This window comes from Macadamia integrifolia, chromosome 1 (assembly GCF_013358625.1).
Source record: "Macadamia integrifolia cultivar HAES 741 chromosome 1, SCU_Mint_v3, whole genome shotgun sequence".
In the NCBI taxonomy this organism is placed as follows: domain Eukaryota; kingdom Viridiplantae; phylum Streptophyta; class Magnoliopsida; order Proteales; family Proteaceae; genus Macadamia; species Macadamia integrifolia.
The window spans coordinates 8,037,144-8,060,065 of record NC_056557.1 but is presented as its reverse complement, the minus strand read 5'-3'; the positions used below and the strand labels follow the sequence as shown (position 1 = coordinate 8,060,065).

Sequence of the window (22,922 nt, the reverse complement as noted above, 5' to 3'; positions counted from 1 at the left end):
AATGATTAATCATTCCATATTATTGGATAAGTTACAAAGTTAACAGTACAGTACAGTGCACATCGCAGAAGCCTCCTAACCAGCATGAAGAACAAAGCATCCTCCCTTGCAATTGTGCACTGATCTTTAAGAAAGGTGTCTCCCTTAAACACCCCTCGATGCTTCTCCGTGACTTAGCTTGGTCTGTACTTTAAGAAGATGTACCATTAACAAAGTTTACCTTTGGGATCTCCTAATTTCTAGTCAGTAATGTGTTAATAATTCCCAAATCCCTAAATATTTTGGGACCAAAAGCGTTTTTGCTTAAACATTCCAATTTCCTTGCCACCATACTAATTTGCATTCTCACCTCAAGGTAACCCTTCTTTCATATTTCATCTGTAATTTCAGATTCAAACAGCTTCCTTTGTTGTCTACACAGATGTTACAACATACCACAACATAAAAGATCTGCATCATCTGCTTATGATAGCTAGTATTATCAGTGATCCATTACATATACTTTCATAGCTCTAGGTTCAGGAATCTCTAGAATAATCCTGTACAATCACCACATGAATAATTGTATTTTTGGGTTTACTATACAAAATAACTGAATGCAACAATAATAAGAAAATAACTACGATTTTTCTGGATCATAATCACAAAATTATCCTCCAAATCTATTCAAGAATGGAACAAATGTCTATGAGGTAGAGGTACATCAACCAATCAAACTCATGCTGAATTCCCAGAGCTTCTTTGTCAACTCCATGTCCTTAGCTTGTGAAGTGGGCTCGGCAAGGTTACTATCTGCAAAGTACTCACCACCAACCCCCTTGACTTGTGGATGCAGAGCTACATAGCAAGTGGTTGCCGCACCCTGCCATCATATCGATTGAATCAATTAATGAAGGGAGAAGTCCAACATGTGATATAATAACAAGAACAAACAGAATTTTTGAGTAAGCATATTTAGGCCGAATAATGCTATTCACTCAATTTTTGGCACATAAGGATTTTACTACATGCGTTCAAACAAAATACAGAAAGTACCTGCTGAACATTTTTAAACACATATTTGCCAAGTGAAAGAACTATTCCTGCATAAAAAAACACAAAAGATAGTGAATCATATACCAGAATTTTAATGATGCAATTTGCAAATAAATAAAAAATAAAAAAATTTATAAGGAACGTCCATGTGGTAACATCAATTTAATTTTATATGGTCTTGTAATAGAAGGATTTGCCGTTTGATAGAGAATGGATTTGGGTGGACACAAGTCACACAACCTTGCCGGTCGATCTAGTTGTGATACTATGGGTAAGCTTTCCTTTGATGCCGCCATCTACCATATTTGGTTGGAGTGCAACCTCAAATGATGGACTCCTAACTCTTGATCCTTGTAGCAGATTTTGGCCATCATTGCTTTCGACATTAGAAGCAAGTTTCAGCGGCCTCCTCTTAGTGCATCGACTCCCCGTGGAATAGGCTAATTGTGGATTCCTGGGGTCTTCCTGTTTCATTGTACTCTTCCCAGGCCTCTTCTAGATGAAGCTGGGTTTAGCTTGTATTTCAATTTTCTTTCCCCCACCCCACCCCCCTTTTCGTGGGGGAGCCCCTGTTTTCTCTCTTTGGTTATGAATTTTTATCTAATAAAAAAAAAAGAAGTTTTATATGGCCTAATGCACATAGATAACACAAATCAAGTACAAAATTTCAGGTGCTTCATGAACAAAAGAACGTGGAAAATTTTTCTGTATGATAATATATTTTTCTAAAAAAAAGGATGGTACTAACAATTGGCAAACCCAATAAATTTATATAATTTGCCATCATAAATTATCCTTGCATGAAGAAATGTTGCACTGATAAATTATCCAAAGTGACCTAGTGGCTTTTTTTCTTTCTTAGGAAAGATTAAAATAAATATAGATCAGAAATAGATTGATCATTTACCATTTAGAAAGCTGTGATTGCGTAAAATATTGGTCCCGATAACTCCTGGATGAAGTGAATTCACAGTTATATCAACTCCCTCTTCCTGTTCTAATAAAGTAAAGAAACAATGAAAACCAAACTGTGTTTTACCTTGCAAAAATTTCATTGCCAATAATAATTGTAATACTATGAAACAAAAATTTCATTGCAGCAATAACTGCAATACTACTATGAAATAGTGGAGGTAATATATTACCACAACTGATGAGCACAGTGCAACTATGTAGTAATTGAGGGAAGTTCCCTAAACTACAAAAAAAATATATGATGGAAGTTCCCAAAACAATTTACCTACATCCTCAAAATAGTGAAATAGAAGAGCAATTCTATACGCAATGAGAACATTCAACAATCAAAATTGATATAACATAATGACTTCTTGTGTAAACGATAGGAGACTCATTAGATTTGTCACACTTAAGTTTCACAGTTAACTCTTAACAAAATTAATTCTGCCACAGGGATAACATAATTTTGATGAAGGGCTTGTCTAAGTGACACCTCTATAGGTGTTTTAGAACATGTAACCTTCTTTTGATTGTCCCTTATCTTTTTCCCAAAAGTTATTTAAGTAGGATAAAAAAAGGGGTTTCAAATTTTTTTTGAAAGTGACTTACCATTATGTCATTTCAAGAGGTATTGCCTCAAACACTTTTCAAGTAAACATATGAAATGTCAGGATTTATCCTCACTGAAAGGAAAAAGTGTGTTAAACTAAGAGGGCGAAAACATAAGGTTACAAATTATTTGACACCTTAAGGGGTATCAATAAGAGAATCCCTTTGATAAAACTTACCATGTGTAGAGGGTGAGTGTGGACATATCCTCAAAATTTCCATATGGTAGATCCCAACCTCTTGTATGTATTTAGTCTATTAGATGCAGATATATATTAGGAAAATGTGGTAGTCTTGTTGATATTTTTAATGGCCCATCTAAAGTTGGGTATTGATCCTCTTGTCATGAAATATCTGGCAACATATATGGACCCAATACATTCTAATAGCCATGAAGCCCCAGAAACAAGAATCTCCTTCTAGAAACAAATAAGATGAGTGTTGACATTACAAAAGCCTTCACTCTACTTTGGCACATATTTGAGCAAATCTTCTTTTATTTTTTTCAAGGGGAAGGTTTGGGGTGGGGGAGGGAAAAGAAGGCGGATGCAAACCCAGCCTAAGTGATGATACCCTAGAGGCTCCCCCAATGATCATAAAAAAATTTCAAAGGAGTAGTAACAAATCATCATTCACCACCTGCTTTACATTTAATATTCTACAATTTTACAAGCAAACAAGATAAGTTTCTAAGATACAGAATTGAGCACATTTAGGCACATATTTGAGACAAGATATTTTAACCATGATGAGTCTTGAAACAAGAAAATTTTCCAACAAAATGACATTCGCATGCTACTTTTACAAACACTATCATTACCCTCCAGCCCCCAATATTGAGCCTGGATCAGCTCACTGTACATGAAGGCTTCATGTATGATTTCATGACGAAATGTGTTCTTTAGCTTCCACAAATGCCCCTCGATGCTGCCATTAAGAGTGTTTAGAGGAGCATTTGTGGAAGAAAAAGGACATGTGTCATCACGAAACTGTGCATGAAGAGTTATTTCACTCCATGTACGGAGGAGCTGATCCACAATCGCAAATATTCCCCAGTGAATGAAATCAATTTCAATTTTGTATGTCTAAAGAAAGGGAGGGAGGGGGGAACTACTTTAAATTTAATATTTCAAAATAATTGTGATCCATGAATTGATCGGATACCTTTAGACGCCTATTAAGTTCATTAGCATGCAATATGTTTGCAAGCTTTGATTGTCCATATGCTTGCCAGCTACCATACCTGAAAATTAGCAAGTTCAAGGATAAATTACAATGGTTTCAACAATTCCAATTCATAGACCAGCCTTGTGCAAACACCATAAATTGAGGGGATTTTCTAAAAACTTGACAACTTCTTTTAATTGCCCCTTGCCTGATTTCCAAAAGTTCTTTAAGTTAGGGATATAAAAGGGTTTTCAAAAACAATTTGAAAGTGCCATGTCAATGTTTTGCACATTTTTCGTGTACATATGCAAAATAACAGTATGCACCCTTATTAATAAAAAAAAAAAAAAGTTTAAGGGTAAACCAAGTAAGGTTAAAATTATATGGCACCTTAAGGGGTGTCAATATGAAAATCCCACTCTGTTGGGTTGGATAATCTTGCTGGACTGTGCCTCCCCCCCCCCTTTTTCCCCTTGTATATTCTTCTTCGTCGATTGGTAATGAATTCATTTATTCATCCAAAAAAAATCCCATATTAAAATAAATAAATAAATATAGCCATCGTGAATGCTGTTAGCGAAGTGATACCCTGATTTATCGTTGATTCTATCAAACCGAATTCCTTCAGGATATGACCTCTGGTGAGCCTCTGATGCAACATTAACAATTCTTCCCTCATTCTTACTTTCACATGCTGTACTTTTCATTGTCTCCAACAAAAGATTTGTCAAAAGAAAATGGCCTGCAAAAGAATGAGATCTCCTCGTATTATTGTTAGTTCTACCAAAGGGCTGAAAATTGCATACAACAATTTAAAAGCTACAATGTAAACTCATCTACAAAAAAAATTATCCCATGGCAAAACTCAAAAGCTTGGAATATCTGTCCAACATACCTAAGTGGTTTGTTGCAAAATGTAGTTCTATGTTGTCTTTTGAAAGTGTTAAAGGACTAACCATAACTCCTGCGTTATTACTAAACACCAAGAAGACAAAAATCACTATCCTCTTATTACTTATGAAAAAATACCCAGGAAGACAAAAGAAGTCCATAAAGAGACACAATAAGAAGTGCATATCACAGTAATCCACCACCCAAAAGCACATATAACTAAAGGGATGAGAAAAAGAAGTCACAAGTAAGCAATGCTATCTCTCCTACTCCTCTATCTCTTACATAAGAATGTTCAGAGGAAGGCCCGATGAATGAAAATCAGATGCAAATCTCCTCACTGATGCCATTGAACTGAGATCCAATTCCATCACATCCACCTTAGCTGAAGGCACTTCCTTCATGATTTCTTCTTTAACGTTATTTCCACTAGCCACATTCCTCACCCCCATAACAACATGAACTCCACGCAATGCAAAAACACGCGCTGTCTCATTCCCAATACCACTCAATGCTCCTGTAAATAAAACAGACATAAGCATCTAACTGCAAAAAATAATAGGTATCAAATGCACCTACATAATCATGAAATGTCAATGGTACACATCAAACAAGGATGGCATCCATGGAGGTGATTTTGGACAAACAGTGAAGTCAAAAACAAAGAAAAAACAGAGACGTATGAGGTTTTAAAAAGAACAGCTAATAAAGGACCTCAGGAAGTCCTCTAATTTCATGGAATTTGATAACTCCTAAGCTGGATGTCATGCAAATATTTACAATACTAGCTGTTCCCCAAAGCAGTCCAAATTACCTACAAGGTTCTGCAAACAATATAGATGTGGTGTAGGATGATCCTAGAGAAGCAACATTTTAGGTGAAAGGAGATAATTGAAATTATCACTACCTGTAAGGGTAGGTTTTCTCTCCAGCCAAAGTAATCACAAACTTTGCACCAACAATAAAAATTAACTATAAATATCCAATTCAATGAAACTTCTTTAAAAATCATATGAACTTAGAAAAAGATTCGGAAGTCTATTGATAGTTATTAACATCCAAATTCAATGAAATTTTTCTTTCCCCACTTGAAAATAGTAGATTCAGTTGAAATTCAAAAAAGATTTAGAAGTCTACTTAAAGCATGTGATTGAGGAAAATATAACTCCCTCCCAATGAAGAAACAGATAAGGAACTAAAGAAAGGCTGCAAAATAGTCGAAGAACCAACACAGAATGATGAAATTTCAACACAAGAAACACAATCTAAATACAAATAATAGCATCCCTGTAAACCAGAAGTAGCTAGGGAGCACCCCAGCTGCAGCCAAGAGAAAGGTATACCACAAGAACCACAATCACAATTTATTTGAAAATTACAACCACTATTACAATTACCCAGTGTAGGATCATGCAATACCTGCCCTGTTTTCATTTCCAACAGACACGAATATATGAACATTACTCGTCTTCACACGTCACATATCTTTTTCATAATATTCAATCTCTACTCAGAACTTAGGTTGTAGAAAATAAAATTTATGCGAAATTCATATATCATTCTTCCAGTGACACTCCATGATATTTCAGTATTTAACAGAAGGGCATAAAGAACTACTTCTTGCTGCTCTCCAAAATTGAAATGAACAAGAGGTCTACTGTATAACAAAAGGCCATCCTAAAATTTATGTGCAGTCAGCATCCATGAAAAGCAGAATTCAACCATAATTGTAACAAGTTCCCATCAAATCAAACCAATAGAAGATTCCCATTGAGGGAAAAACATAAATCAGAATCAACACCAGGGCCATCTAAACGTAAATAAATGAAGGGCAAAAACAAAATCAAACAAAAAATCAGAGTCTTGCCTTTCATTACACAAGAGGGAGATGTTCTCAACATGCTAAGTGCAAAAAAGCCATAAACAAACCTTAATAACCTCTAACTGAAAATCCCCACCAAACCCATCTGAAACAGTAAGAATCATTGCCGGAAACAAAGTAAGAACTGGAAGACACAAAATTTTCAACCAAAAAAATAAAAAAATCATGAACATACAGTATTTGTAATTCCCATATAAAAAATTTGAATTCTTTTTTTGGGTGAATAAATAAATATATTAAAATCCCAAAAAAAAGGGTAAAGAAAAGATTATAAGGCAAGATGCCACCAAAAGGCACTAGGCCAAATCATCTGATTGAGAAAATAAGAAACAGAACAAAAACTGGATAATCCAAACAAAATATCACCAGTAACGATGGCAGTGAGACCAGTTCCATCTATTCCTTGCGTGACTTCCTCTGCTGTTGAACTAGCTGAGAACCCAGAGGGTCCTTTTCTGTTAAAGGGCCACATCGTTTCTTCGCTGCAAAGCGTAAAATTCAGAGTATCAAAGAAGACAATAGTTCCTGGGACTCTCCACCAGTTGAAACATTGCCATTTATTACACAAAGTCCAACCAGATGAACCACAAATTTCTGAATTCCATTTTCTTTTCTTTCTAGAAACTCATTGAATGTTCACACTTCAGTCACTCTTCACACTAGTTCTAGGCTTCTAGCAAAGATATTTGTTTAGGGGGTCCTCTCCCTCTCTCTCTAAAAGTTTATTAGTCTACACTTCAATGGTACACTCGTCGAAATCTTGATTGGATGGATCATGGCTGATTTCAAACCTCTGGGGAGAATAATACTAGCATTCTCCTTATTGCCTTCACAACCTCCATGGTGCATGCCCTTATCTTTTAGAGAGTGTCAAATCAAGTGGTTTATATAACTACTCCCCTAGTTTTTCTTTTTAGTCCCTTTGTATTATCCTAATTTCATCTTCTCTCTTAGCAATTCTTACACACTAAAAGAGAAATATTTCACTCAAAATTCCAAATATTACCAAGGGATATACCAGCATTTTCTTTGCTGCCCTGACCATCTTCATGATTGACGCCCTACAGGCCTTTTTCTTTGGATCTAACTCTTCTCCAATGACTTGATCCTTCAACTCTCCTATAACGATCATTCAAAGGTTAGGAGGGCTTGGACACGCATTCCAACTTCTGTCAACACCTGGATCGTTGGTATTGGAGGTGATCTTTTTCCCTTTTATTTGAATAGTGTTCAACCAAGTGATTTATGTAACAACTCTCCTAAGATTTCCTTTTAATCCCTATGCATTTTCCTATTATCATCCTCTCTCTTCAAAAGTTTGATGGCTAGATTGGCAATCCATGTATTACCTTTATTATATTACCAACACTCCTTAATGTTAACTGCCATTATCCTTATACCTATCCCATATGAGGCTAGCCAAATATAGTATGTGTAACGTAAATTGGGCCTCACTCTCTCGAGAAGATCCTTTTTTGGAAAATAGGTAATGGTTCAAATACCTTCTTTCGGTATGATCCCTGGATTCGGAATCATAATCACACCATCGAACTGCAAAATTATTCACACCATAGTGTTCATCGTAACTACCACTCTGAGTCTGTAAGCACTTTCACTTTAAACAGCCTATAGGACTTGGAACGTTTGAAATCACTCATCCCTGATTTTATCATTGATTGTATTGCTCAAACCTCATTATCTTCTCAAGATGACAGGTGGTGGTGCACCCTTTCTAAGGCAGAATCTTTCACAACTAAATTAGCTGCCAAGTTTCTTAGCTCCAATGCACTAACAAATTTCCATGCATGCTCACACAGGTATTGTTGCTCATCTCCATGTTCACGATGGTGGCGATTTTTCTAGAAAATCAATATCCACCCCAAGTTTAAGTTTTTCTTTTGGAGAGTGATCAATGATGGATTACCAACAAAAGATATTCTAGCTAAGTGGGTGGATATTGGCTCCATATGTAGCTTTTGCCATTGCCAGCAGGAGTCAGTTTACCATTTTATGTTTAATTGTAAGTTTACAAGGAAGGTCTGGGCAGCGAGCCCATTGGGTTTTAGACCTAACCTTCTTCGCTTTGACTCAGTCAAAAGACTGGTTTTATTTTGCTTCAACTCAGGGTTCATTCCAAAAAAAGAATTGAAATGGTTTTTCTCTGTTTTTATCATCATATATTATTTTATCTAGATCCACAAAAATAATATCCTGTTCTCAGCCCAAAATCCAGATCCTATCTCCATCATTAAGCACATTGAATATTGGATTGCGAATGGACTCACTCACAAATCTTTGGAGACTCAGGTGATATCTAGTACATATCCAACTCATATGGCTTCACTGACAATACAAAACTCAAATTATCTAATCATTACAAGTGTGATAACAAAAGGACAAAAAAATATCTGCATGGGCTTTAGCGCTTATTTCCCAACATAATATAGTCTCATGTGAAACAAATTATGTATTGACAGGAGAAGGTTGTGAGGCCGAGACGCTAGGTGTGCTACAAGGACTGGTGACCGCAAGGAACAAAAAATGGGTGATTGAAGAAGTTCGGAGTGATGCGGATATTCTCAAAAAGTTCTTTGATAAAGAATTTGATAAACTGTTAACCTTATGGCCAAGAACTCTAATCATCCTAAGGGATGAGGTGGACAAGTGTCGTATATATCCTAGGTTTAGTTTATTAAAGACAAATAGTATTCTAGAGAAACTGAAATCTATGGCTTATGAAGCATTATCTGGTAGGAAGCCAATATTTAGAATAGACATTGTATGTAATATTAATTATAATATCTAATCTTTATCCTTTCTTTGGCTGATCAAAAAAGAAAAAAAAAAATTGGGCCTCACTAAGCAAATAATAGTTTTAAGTGCATGGTTAAGGGGTTATGCTTCAAGCAGGTAAAAAAGAAGATGACTTGACAAAAGAAGAAGGTTTTCTGGTAAATGATACATTTTCCCGTGAGTTAAAGAGGAACAAGAAGATTGCAATAGATGGAGAAGCTTGTCAGAGAGGAAGTTGATCTCCATATATGAAAAGGAGGTGTAGTTAGAACCATCAAATCAGCATTCTAGGGGCATTGTCAACCCTTGGATCAGCCTTGTAATAATCTCTATTATGACATGGCATAATTTATAGTTATGAGAAAAAAATCGTGGGATTCACACTGACACTGTCTTTCTTATTTCGACTATATAGATCTCATATGAATGATATCATTTTTCAATCCCTCATTGATTCAGCGTGCAGATTCCTTCTTACATTACCCCTGTAGGAAATCCTCCCCTGTCATGCAAAAAATATGGCAACCCTTTCAGTTATATACTCCAAAGCAAGTGGGAAAAAAATATTTTGTCTATAGATAATTGGTGTATACTCATGTATCATTGTCTCTATCCTACATGTCATAAAGAAGACAAACCCCTTGATGAATTGATGATACGTGGGCAACATCATCATGTGATAAGATCATGGTTACACAAAACGAAACCCTTTTTTTTTTTTTTTTTTTTTTTTTAAGTAACCTTTTGAAAACCTCTTTAAGATCACAATTACCATAATTCGTTGTGTCCTCATTTATTTATTAATTTGTTTATTTCATTAGGAGTGTGGGATCTAATATTTGAATCCCAACTTGTAAAGACATTTCCATTCAATTTTAGTTAGGCATCCTTATCAGTGCCATTACACACTAAAACTCCAAGGATTAATGACCTTTCACTGACTTTTAAGACAAGACCACCTAGCACAGGTCATGACCTACAATGTTTCTAATCTTCAAAAACATGATAAATTAAAGAAGAAAGCTAACTACCTTCCATAGGAAGTGGAGAATAAAAGTAACCAATATGGCAATATCTACCATTCAATTAAGGTTCATTCTCTATTAATTTTGAGTAAAGAAGAAGTGCATGTGTTTGAATACAGAAACACTAATGCCACATTAATCACGTAGCCCAACCCTCCAATCCATCACATCCCAAGGCCATGATACATGAATATATGGTTTAAGCTGAAATTTTAAACTTCATTACCAACATATTAGATTATGTTTGCCTTGATTTTGATAGATTTTTCAAGGTCAATGCATCCTATCAATGCCCTTATGAGAACGTTCTAATTATAATCGAATTCCGATTAAGCTCTAAAACTAAATGAAAATACACAGCATTCTAAATGCTTTAGGACTTTATCTTATTTCCCATATCTGTTTAGGGAATAAATTTGAGCCGGCCGCATTTAATTGGGATAAGGCTGAATTTTTTGTTATCATTTAGAGAATAAATTTGAGCAAGAAAAAAAATCCCATGACTACGTTGAAATCCATAGGGTTTTGCCTGATTGCAAATAAAAGAATGGGAAGGGAATCGAAATATCTATAAGAGCGCGAAGGTTTGCATCTTCCATCACAGATATCTCCAATTCTTTCAAGAATATATATATATATCCTAAGGAACCATTTGATTACTTCATTAGACCCATTTGGGCATGCAAGCAATGTTGCGAAGGATTTGCATTCTCAGCTTATTACAAGTCATTAGCATCAACCCCTCACTCTTTCTTCTCATTTACTCTCAGATCCAAGATTCTTTAGCATAGCCTTGTAGGATCTTGGCACAAATAGGTATTTAAAAAAAAAAAATCTACAAAACATCTGAAATATTGAAACACTAAACCAGGCTTTATCATAAAAACTAAATAAATAAATAAAATAAAATAAAATAATTTAAAGAACATAAATTTTCTAATCCGTAAATCCTACTAGACTTTGTATAACCAACAACAATAATCATAACTTTATCCCAACTAAATGGGGTCGACTACATGGATCAGATAGAGGCAAAAATAGTAGTATAACCAACTTGAAAGACAGAGAATCCTCCCTCGCAATGGTGACTGATCTTTAAGGAAGGCATGTCCCTTAAACACCCATCAATGCTTCTTCGTGGTCTAACTTGGTGATCAGTACCTTAAGCAGATGTACCAATTAACAAAGTTAATCTTTGATACCTAATCGCTAGTCATCAATGTGGTAGGGATTACTAAACCCCTAAATATTTTTTAACCAAAAGGTTTTTTTACTTAAGATTCCCATTTCCTTGCCATCATACTATTTCGCATTGGCACCTCAAGGAAACCCTAAATTTCCGACTTTATCATTCAAATAGCTTCTTTTGTTGCCTATATTTCCTTGGGCAACAAAGAGAAGCTATGGTTCACCTTGCACAAATGTCAGAACATACCTCAACATAAAATATCTGCATCATCTGCTTATAATAGCAAGTATTATTAATGATCCATTACATAATACTTCCATAGCTATAGGTTCAGGAATCTCTAGATAGTCCTGTACAAAATTAACATGATTTTTCTGGATCACATATCACAAAATATTATCTTCCACATCCAATTAAGAAAGGAGTAATGTCTATGAGGTAAAGGTCCATCAACCAGTCAAACTCATGCTGAATTCCCATAGCTTCTTTGCCAACTCCACATCCTTAGCTTGTGAAGTGGGATCGGCGATGTTACTATCTGAGAAATACTCACCACCTACCCCCTTCACTGCCGGATGCAAAGCTACATAGCAAGTGGTTGCCGCACCCTGCAACCATATCCATTGAATTAAGTTAGCAATAAATGAAAGTAGAAATCCTAATCAGATATCATAACAAAACAGAATCTTTTTGAGTTAGCATGTTTAGGCTGAATAAATGTATTCATTCATTGTTGAGCTAAGGGAGTTTACGACATGGGCTCAACCAAAATACAAAGAGTACCTGCTGAGTATTTTTTACCAGAAATTTGCCAATTGAAGTAAAAATTCCTGCATAATGAACACAGAAGATTGAGAAATCAAATTCCAGACTTTTAACATGAAATTTGCAAATAATAATAATTGACAAGGAAACATCCATATGATAACATCAACTTAAGTTTTATATGGTATAATGCTCATAGAACAACTGAACGAGAAATTTTCCAGTATGACTATATTTTTCTAAAATGAAGGATGGAACTACCGACATAAATAGGCAGAAAATAAAATTATATAATTTGCCACCATAAATCATCCCATGTACAATGAAATGTTTCCGCATGAATGAACTAAAGCAATCCAATGGATTTCTTCTTTCTTAGGGTAGATTAAAATAAACATGGATGTAAAATAGATAGATCATTTACCATTTAAAAAACTGTGATGGCGTAGAAGATTGGTCGCGATAACTCCTGGATGAAGCGAATTCGCAGTTATGTCAACCCCCTCTTCCTGTTCAAATAAAGTAAAGAAGCCATGAAAACCAAACCATGTTTTACCTTGCAATATTTGCATTACTACCATAAAAAAATGGAGGTAATATATTACCACACCTGATAAGCAGGTGCAAAAACGTAGTAACTGAGGGAAGTTTTCCAGAACTAGGACTGAAAAAGAAATGATAGAAGTTGCCAAAACAGTTGGATTACCTACATCTCGCAGTAATGAAATAGAAGAGCAATTCTACATGCAATGAGAACATTCGAAAGGCATAACTGATATAACAGAATGACTTCCTGGACACGATAGGGGACTAATTGGATTTGTCACACTTTGAATTTCATAGCTCAACTGCTAATGCTCAAGCAGAAGCCCAAGCTCATGGAATTGTTGACATTTAAACCCTCCCTAAGAAATTATTTTCCATAGGGAAGAACATATCTTTTATGAAACTCACCACTGTAAAAGGTTGCTGTGAACATCTCCACGAAATTTAAGCACCAAGTTGCCATATGGTGATCCCCACCCACTTGTACGTATACAGATACATATCAGGATCATGTGCTAGTCTAGTTGATCTCTTTAATGGCTCATAAAAAGTAGGGTATTGTTTTTCTTGTCATGAGATATACAGCAACATATAAGGGCTCAGTACATTCTAATAGCCCTATAGCCCCAAAACCAAGAATCTCTTTGTAGAAACAAACAAATTTAGTGTCAGAAATACAAAAGCACTTCCACTCCACTCTGCCAGATATTTGAGCAAACATTTATTTTTCAAGGGATAGGTTAGGGGTGGGGGGTAGAGGGATAAGAAGGCTCTGCAAGCTATGGTGAAAAGCCCTTTCCTAGTAGGGCAGAAAAACAAAAGCGTAGTGTCTAAGATACAATAATGTTAATTTTGGCACATAATTGAGAAATGATATTTTAATCATAATCTCAAACAAGGAAAAGTTCCTCAAAAATGTCGTTCACAAACACTTTAAAGTTGAAGGTGCCAGGTCAGCAGGTAAAGTTTTGTGCTTCTATAGCCAAGACTCCCGCCTGAGTCCTGCCTTCACCCTCCCCTCTCTTATCAACACTCCCACCTAAAAACTATTCCAAGTGAATGTAATCAAGCTTGCATGTCTAACAAGAGGAAGAAGAGGGAAGAGGGAAGAGGGGGGGGGGGGGAAGGGAAGTTACTTTAGATTTAATATTTCAGAAATAATTTTGATCCATGAATTGATCGGGTACCTTTAGCCGCCTATTAAGTTCTTTAGCATGCAATACGTTCGCAAGCTTTGATTGGCCATAGGCACTCCAGGCTGCATACCTGAAAAATTAGCAAGTCCAAGGATAAATTAAAATGCCTTCAACAATTCCAATTCATAGACCATCCTCAAGCAAACACCTCATATTATTTAAACGAAATACATGGCAAGAACATAGGCATAAGTTAATGTCGGGATCCTAAATTGCTCCTTTGAGATTTCAAATTGTAGAATACAGCCATTATGAATGATTGTCAGAAAAGTGATACCCTGGTTTATCATTGATTTTATCAAAACGAATTCCTTCGGGATATGGCCTCCGGTGAGCCTCTGATGAAACACAAACAATTCTTCCCTCTTTCTTACTTTCATGTGCTGTACTCTTCATTGTCTCCAACAAAAGATTTGTTAAAAGAAAATGGCCTGCAAAACCATGAGATCTTGTAATATTAGTTCCAACTCTATCAAAGGTGACAAATTGCAAACAACAATTCCAAAGCTACAATATAAACTCATGTATACAATGAAGAATCTCATGTTAAATCTTGGAATGTCTCTACAACATACCTACATGGTTTGTCGCAAATTGCATTTCTATGTTGTCTTGCGAAAGCATGAAAGGAGCAGCCATAATACCTGCATTATTACTTAATTCAAAGAAGACAAAAATCACTATCCTCTTCTTACTAAGCCAGGGAAGAAAACAAGAGGTCCATAAACAGAGACAACAAGAAGTGCATATCACAGTAATCCACTATCCAAAAGCACAGATGACTAAAAGGAAGAGAGACAGGAGTCACAAGTAAGCAATGCAATCTCTCCTACAACTTCATCTCTTACATAAGAATGTTCAGAGGAAGACCAGAGGAATGAAAATCTGATGCAAATTTCCTCACTGATGCCATTGAACTGAGATCTAATTCCATCACATCCACTTTAGCAGTGGGTACTTCCTTCATGATTGCTTCTTGGACTTTCCTTCCGGCGGCTGTGTCCCTCACGCCCATAACAACATGAACTCCATGCAGCGCAAGAACACGTGCTGTATCAGTCCCAATACCACTTGATGCTCCTGTAATTACAACAGACATAAGCATCTAATAGTTAAAAATAATAGGTACCAAATGCACCGAACAAGTTATGAAAAGTCAATGGTACAGATCAAACCAGGGATGCCCTCTAAAGCATTTTTTAATTAGGGGAAAAAAAAAGAAGAAAAGTGAACATTCATTGTTAAACCCATCTCCAACTAGCATTTTGCTCTCAATAACAAGGTTTTATTCTTTGTCCCATTTATAGTTCCTGACTGACTTCTGGATAAAATAATGAGTGCATAAATTATTGATTTTCTTTCTTTCTTAGAAATCAAATGTAAATCGTTATGTAGTCATGTGTCCATACCAAGTTGGCATATCTATATTAGCCAACTAAGCATGCATCTAGTTGTTGGATTTGACTCCTAGACATACTCACAACCCCGACACCCCACCTATATACCTTTAATTAGTTTGGCAAGTGATCATAGGTAAACATGCTCTACAAAAAATGAAGAAGGAAGAATGATATATCAGGTCTAAAAAAGAGCAGCTAATAAGGGACCTCGGGAAGTGCTCCGATTTTATGGAATTTGAAAACTCCTAAGTTGGATGTCATCCAAGTAGTCAAAATAAAATCTTCTCTCCAAAGCAGTCTAAATAACCTACAGCTACAAGATTCTGCAAACTGATGAGTTCAACTCTCAATACAAATGTTAATCCCAAGGAGTAGCTCAGTTGGCAAGGAGCAACACTCTTGAGTTCAACTCTCCTTGGGGCCTACATATACACCATAAAAAAATAATAATAAATAATAAATAAATAAAGAAAGAAAAAAAAAAGGAGGTTCTGCAAACAGTGTTTGGCCCCACTAATGAATTTATAGAAACAAATCAAGAACTAAAGAAAGGCTGCAATGTAAGAGGCTTTTATTGGTCTGAAAGCCTCAAGAGTCTCTTGTAAGAGGCCTCTAGTACTTTCCTATTTGCTTTCTAACTCTGTTTCTGGTAAGTTTGCACTATATGTAATTGGGACCTTTGAGTCTTCTCCCCACGATTTTATGAATGAAACGAGTTTGCTTTGTGCAAGGAAATCCAGTGAGATGCAGTAAGGTGAGAGGCTTTGGTTGATATTCCCTAGTCTGAGAGAGACTATTATCCCTTTTCTATTTTCTTCCTTTTTGTCAATAGATCTGTGTGTTGAGTTTTGATCTGCTGCTGGTCTGATCATCAATCGATTGGAGTTATTTGCTGCTGAAATATGCTATTGACTGAGGATTGATTGATTGAAGATACACTGCTGATTGAAGATACACTGTTGGAATTCCTGTCCGAAGGTATATAAAATCAATCCATACGATATAGTTTTTCTGAGAAGATTTTTCTGTAACTTGGAGTGGATCAATCTCATCATTCCTTGGGTTGTTTGGGCTAAGCTTTTGGGAATCAACCCCCAACCTAAGGACTCCCACTTGGTTGGAATTTGAAGCTGATCAGAGTTCTGGTGTGTCTAATATCAGAAATCTCCGTAACTGACGCCTAAATCAAGAACTTCATCAATTATTTACTGGTTTGTTAGATCAATCTAAAATTTTCAGGGTTTTATTCTCTATCTTAGAGCTCCAATCAATGCTAATTTCATCCCTATCCAATATCTCTTACTGCTGTTCTTGAAGATAGCTTATGGCTTATTTGCTAGTTCTTGAACCTAGTTTATGCTCTGTGATAGCCTTGTTAGGCTGCTGTTTGGTTTATTCTTTAGCTGGGGCTATTCAACACCATCTTTAGATATTTTTGGAAGTTGTAAAGGGTATTTTACCCTATTGTCACTTACTGTTGGGTGATTATTTATATAATGTTACTGAGACTGAACTAGGGTCTGATCTGGTTGTGTTTAAGATCCTATTCTGGGGTTGGGTCATTTGTGACTTAGCTCTACATTACCAATAGAAACTACAATAAAAATTTCTTCAAAAATTGCAACCTATCATTAAAATTACCCGGACGACCCTCTTTCTAGACCTTGACTCAAACCTACCACTTCTGGGAATATGAAAAAAAATTTAAAACTCTTTACTTGACTCCTAATAGTCCTTGGAATTGATTAAACCAAACCCATGACTGGAAGTCTTTCTCCTAATCTAACTAGACTTCAAAATAATGAGCACCCGAATAGTAGTAGTTAATTAAATACCCCGTCAGAATTCTTGATGCAGGAAGATTTACAAAAGCTGCGGGTAATGCACCTGAATTGAACAATGAACAAGTAAAAAAAAAAAAACATAGGAGCTTGCTCACCATAAAAAAAGTGGAGGCTTAGAGTACCACAAGTTATAGAAGTTGAAAACGCATAATAAGGAAATGTCTTCGAAATTTCATTCTGAGGTGAAAAGCTTATGGACGTAAGTTGAGGCAATCAAGTATGGTGTCATTATGAGGGATAAGAAAATATGATACCATAGGGTTGCTGTCGAGAAAGGAATCTCAAATCTGTGTAAGTTAATCGAGAAAGGAATTTGGTTAGTGCTAGGAAATCATTAAGGTACAGATGATGCAGGGAAACCCTATGGAAATACAATTCACAGGTATATTCCGAATATCAGCAAACAACAAGGCATCTGGCAGTGAATTCATAAAGGTCCAAGAAGGTAGAAGGATATGAATCCCACATGAGTACATACCTAAAGGATCAGAGAAATAGGGTAACTGGATCATTACTCGAAAAAATTAGAAAAAATTCAGGTAACAGTGGTTCTCGGTATATAAGTATGGAATAGAAGAAGAATCAATATATTATCGATATGATCTCTCTGTAAATCGGTTCAGCATAGGGGTGCCATTTCTTCTAGGAAGAAGGATATGGAATTTGTTAGTTGCCTCAATTTCTCTCCTCACAAATATAGATATCAGTATAAGAAACTCGTTCAGGTTTTACAGATAAGAACCATGCCTAACTCCACCAGAAAGGAAAAGCCAATACATGTTTATTTAATTTTTAATTTGATCATTTACAGTTTTCATTTTTTCAAACACATGACAGGTAGAGACAGGTTGTCGGATATATGATGAGGCGAGAGTAGGATCATTCAGAACCAGCCCTGTTACCACTTCCAACAGACATGGTTGTATGAACCTTACTCCTCTTCACACATACACAATTATTAGATAAGAAGTCAGTCATGGATAAAGAAACTGATCTAGTAAATAATTTGTGTACTCTCGCCGTGAAAAAATTCAAATAATGAAAGGTAAGGTTGCGTACATTTGCCCTTCCAAAACCCTGTAGTGGAGAGAGAGAGAGAGAGAGAGAGAGAGAGAGAGAGAGACATGTTTGTGGGATATATGATCAGGTGAGAGGAGGATCATTCAGAGCCAGCCCTGTTGCCATTTCCAATAGATATGGCTGTATGAACCTTACTCGTCTTCACACATATACAATTCTTAGATAAGTCAGTCATGGATAATGAAACTGATCTAGTAATTAACATGCACTACACATCACATATCTTTTACAAAATATTCAACTCCTACTCAGAACTCGCGATTTAGAAAATAAAATTATACAAAATTAATATAAATGATTCCCTTCCAGTGACACCCATCATCTTTTTATATGTAACAGAAGGGCATAACGAACTACTTCACGTTGCTGTCCAGAATTCAAATGAACCAAAGGTCTGGCATAAAACAAAAGGCCATCGTAAATTTTATGATCAATCAGCAGCCATTACTGTAAGAATTTACCACTCAATCAAACCAATAAAAATATCCCACACAAAGAAATCAACACCAACTCCAATTAAGAGAAATTAAATAAATGAAAAACAGAGTCCTGCTTTCTATCACACAAGAGGTAGTCGTTCTCCGAATGCTAAGCACAGAACAAACCGTAATCTCTAACTGAAATCTCCAGCAAACCCATCTAAAGCAGTTATAATAAGTATTGGAGGAAGAGATTGATTTTAACAAGAAAAAAAAAAGAAAGAAAAGCGATGAATTCGCTGTATCTGTAATACCCAGATCGAAAAATTGATTAAAATTCAAATTAGAAGATTGAGAAAGAAAGAAACAGAACAAAGAAATGGAAATCCAAAAACAAAATATTACCAGTAACAATGGCCGTGAGACCAGTTCCATCTATTCCTTGGGTGACTTCCTCTGCTGTTGAACTAGCTGAGAACCCAGAGGGTCCTTTTCTGCCAAAGGGCCACATCGTTTCTTCACTGCAGAGCGGAATTCAGAGTACCAAAGAAGACAATGGTTCCTCTCCACAACTTCCATTATAGTAGTGAGCATCGTCATTTATTACAGAAAATCAAACCCAGGACCAGGAGAGAGACCCACGAATTTCTGAATTTTTTTTTCTACGAACTAACCCGGATTTCATAGTTATCATTTGCCAATTGGTGGCAAGTGGAAGGTGGGAGCCCACGATATGGATGTCACAAGCCACACTTCACCCCACGACCAAAGACTTTTGTTTCCAGGGGTCGAAGCTAGCACCACCACAAGCAAGTGGGGTGACGCGCTCCCCTCTGTCTGTCAGTGTGAGGAAGTTGGATACGGATCCTGATCCTCTTCGGATGTGGCCGCTAAGCGGTGCGGCAAGGGTACTGGGGTTGCACCCGTACCCCAACACATGGGTACGCTTCTTGAAGTGCTTCAGGCCGTGGGTTATGTGTTGTCACCCCTGTTGAGCCGTAGAGGAGTCCAATCCATCCTCTACGCCTCACCTCCTCAGTTGGATTTGGATTTTGAATCCTCTCAAGCGTGGATGCTGGAGAGGGGGATCTGACTTCTCTCCATAGAGTAATCCCACAACAAGGAGGACCCGGACACGTGTTCAAGATCACCCTAGTCATGAGATCAAACTCTGATCCTTGGGCCCTATGGAGAGAGGAATCCTACCTTAGAGAAGGACCAATGAGAGAGAGAGAGAGTAGATCTTCTCCAGAGCCCGTGCTTGTTTGAAAGGGTGTTCGAGAGGGGATCTAGATCTTCTCAAGTTAGGGGGTTGGCCGGAGAGGGACAAGCCACTGTTCTCTCTCTCTCTCTCTCTCTCTCTATTTATGTTTCATATTTTCTATTTCTCTCTCCTCACCCGGTCTCTCTAGCCATAAGTGAGAGGGGATCCAAATCCTTAAAAAGGGTCTTAATCAGATTCGGCTTTTCTCCTTAATGCCCATCGCCCAGATCGACCGATAACTACCTGAGAGTGCCATGTGGTAAGGGAATGATCCAACGATTTAAGAAAGGCACGGAGAACAAGGCACCAAAAATCGTTGGATTGTCATCTCATCTCACCACGTGATACTCGACCAAATAGCTATAGGTAAGACCTGGGTGTAGGAGATTAAGGAGAGAAACCGGATCCATCTTAATCTTCCTAATACACATCTGACGGCTGAAAATCACTTGGGTACATGTAGGGGTGTCAATTCCTAAACCGAACCGGTAAAACCGGTCGGACCGAACCGATAACAACCCGGACCGAACCGAACTGAAGCCTTATTGGTTCGGTTCGGTTTCGAGTATTGTAACCCCAAAACCAAACCGAACGGCACCGAAAACCGGATGAACCCGAAACCAAACCGAAACCGGCTCAAAACCCGGACCGAAACCGAAACCAAACCGGTAAGAAACCAAAACACTCCAAAATTCATTAAAAAAATCAAAATTTGCATAGTTTTGTATACATTTGTATGGAAAATCGAATCCAAACTAGACCAAAAACCAAAACCAACCCGATTACAAATCGATTTAAGAAACCGAAGTTCAACAATTCATCATTTGGTTGTTTCCTAATGGCTCCATACCGGTTTAAAAAACCGATCTAAACCGAAATGAACCTAATAAATCCAAACCGGTACCAACCCGAACCCAAACCTCACCGAAGCCGACACCGGACCGAAACCGATAAATCCTTAATGGGTCGGTTTCGGTCACTTCCAAACTCACACCGAAACAGATGGAACCGGACCGAAACCGCACCAACCCGGACCGTTGACACCCCTAGGTACATGCTAGTTGCTATTAGTTGTTGCATCTGAGGCATTGGAGAAGATCCAGGTATGACAAAGTTAGCCTTCAATTTCGGGAAAAAATCGTCTCCAACACAAACGAGCATCCAACGATCCGTCCAAGGGCTGGGAGTGTTTGGGCATACATCCCCAAGTGTTGGGATGCGTGACCAAGCCATCCCAACCCTTGGATCCGGATTGTTGGATGCTCGTAGAAGCATCAGTAGTTGGGGACGATCCGAGTCCTCCAATTTCATGTAGGGTTTAAACTTGGATGTCTGACATCCAAATCAATTAGTGCCATTAGGAAAAAATCGATCAAAACCAATCATTAATTAGAGTGAATCAATGGGAATTGATCTAATCATGTCGATGATTCCAATGTGAATTGATTAATTCCCCATCAACTAATTTTTTAAACCCTGCTTACATGGTGGAGTGTTTGACTTTTTGCCGATAGTGTGATTTAAAAAAAAAAAATTTAACCCTACCTTGTTTTGTCCAAAATTTTAATGATATTTTAATTAAAAAAATTCAAGGAAAGAAAAATATTTAATTTATAATGACATCATGGCATACGAGTATTTTTCTTCGAATTTTTAATATCACCTTCTCAATCTTTACAAGTCAAAAGAGAGGACAAAGTGTTTTTTTTTTTTTAGTTTTTTATTGATAAGGAGGGAAATAGGTTACAGTCAGGAGACTCAAACTCGAGACCTCCTGATGAGCATGAGACTTTTGCACACCACAGCTTATCAATTGAGAGGACAAAGTCATTGTCATTCCATTCTAGGGTTACAAATTAATATTATACTATTTTTTTTTTATAAATTTCTCTCTAAATTTTAAACATTATCTTGGCATAATAGCATTTTCTTTACTTTTGCCCTAGGAATCTCCATGATACAAGCCCTTCTCTTTGGGTAAGTGTTTAATCAAGCTATTTATGTCACTTCTTAGAATTTTTTTAAAGTCCTTTTACATTTTCCTAATCTCGCATGGAAAGAGAAACATGTTAATATTTTAATATTTTTTACAAATTTGACTCAAAATTTCATACAATGTCATGGGATACTAGCATTTTCCTTGCTTCCCCTTCCCCTTCTGCAACAATCTCTATTTTATAATCCACTCTCTTTGGGATGTGTTTATCTAAGTGGTTTAGGTAACAACTTCCCCTAGTAATTATATTTAGTTCCTTAGCATTTTATTAATCTTGCTTACTCTCTTAGCAACATTTACATATCAAAGGGGGATAGCAAACCACCTATGTTCATAAGCTAAGAGAGACAAGGGAGTCATTTCAAAGGAGGAAGAAAGAGATAGACACAATAGCTTACAGCATACCGACGGCCTGCCTAGCTTTTTCCTTAAAGAAATTACACTATTGCAGTGCTCACACTTCTTAATGTTAAACATCGTTAGCTTTAGAATAATCCCATACGAGGCTAACCAAACCTAGTACATACATATATATATATATATATATATCATACTATTATATAAAAGTATGTACTCATGTTTCGTGGCTAATCTTTTCTTTGACAGTTTTATTCTTCTTACTTATTTAAATACGTCATCTTTTTCATTATCTTTTTTGTCAAACCTTTCTATTTTTTTGATATTGTTGGTACCCTTTATATATTTTCTAAATTTTAGTTTTTTTATTCCTATCACATTCCTTTCCTTATCTCTCCCTCCCTTTTTCTCACTTTCCTTTTCTCCCTCACCTCTCACACGTTCTAGAAAAATCTATATCTTTGCTTTTTTTTTTGGTAAAGAAATCTATATCTTTCTTAAAGAAAA

At 36.6% G+C, this 22,922-nt stretch overlaps 2 protein-coding genes across 3 annotated transcripts; both read right to left on the bottom strand.

The window, feature by feature from the left end:
* Window positions 1-442: 442 nt before the first annotated feature.
* LOC122083644 (short-chain dehydrogenase TIC 32, chloroplastic-like) lies at window positions 443-7,384 on the bottom strand. 2 transcript variants are annotated; one of them, XM_042651547.1, is made up of 8 exons: window positions 6,908-7,384; window positions 4,945-5,176; window positions 4,664-4,743; window positions 4,357-4,510; window positions 3,766-3,844; window positions 1,943-2,027; window positions 1,036-1,082; window positions 443-862 (listed from the first exon to the last, which is right to left on the bottom strand). In XM_042651547.1, the coding sequence occupies exons 1-8, from the start codon at window positions 7,011-7,013 to the stop codon at window positions 704-706; spliced, it is 942 nt and encodes a 313-aa protein (XP_042507481.1). In that variant the 5' UTR covers window positions 7,014-7,384; the 3' UTR covers window positions 443-703. The 2 variants fall into 2 exon arrangements, with proteins under 2 accessions (XP_042507481.1, XP_042507553.1); XM_042651619.1 differs by having other exon boundaries at window positions 4,664-4,732; window positions 4,967-5,176.
* A 4,407-nt stretch (window positions 7,385-11,791) lies between these two features.
* Window positions 11,792-19,421, bottom strand: LOC122073922 (short-chain dehydrogenase TIC 32, chloroplastic-like). The gene is made up of 8 exons (XM_042638640.1): window positions 19,204-19,421; window positions 14,904-15,135; window positions 14,631-14,710; window positions 14,333-14,486; window positions 14,047-14,125; window positions 12,738-12,822; window positions 12,332-12,378; window positions 11,792-12,156 (listed from the first exon to the last, which is right to left on the bottom strand). The coding sequence occupies exons 1-8, from the start codon at window positions 19,307-19,309 to the stop codon at window positions 11,998-12,000; spliced, it is 942 nt and encodes a 313-aa protein (XP_042494574.1). The 5' UTR covers window positions 19,310-19,421; the 3' UTR covers window positions 11,792-11,997.
* Between the last annotated feature and the right edge of the window lie 3,501 nt (window positions 19,422-22,922).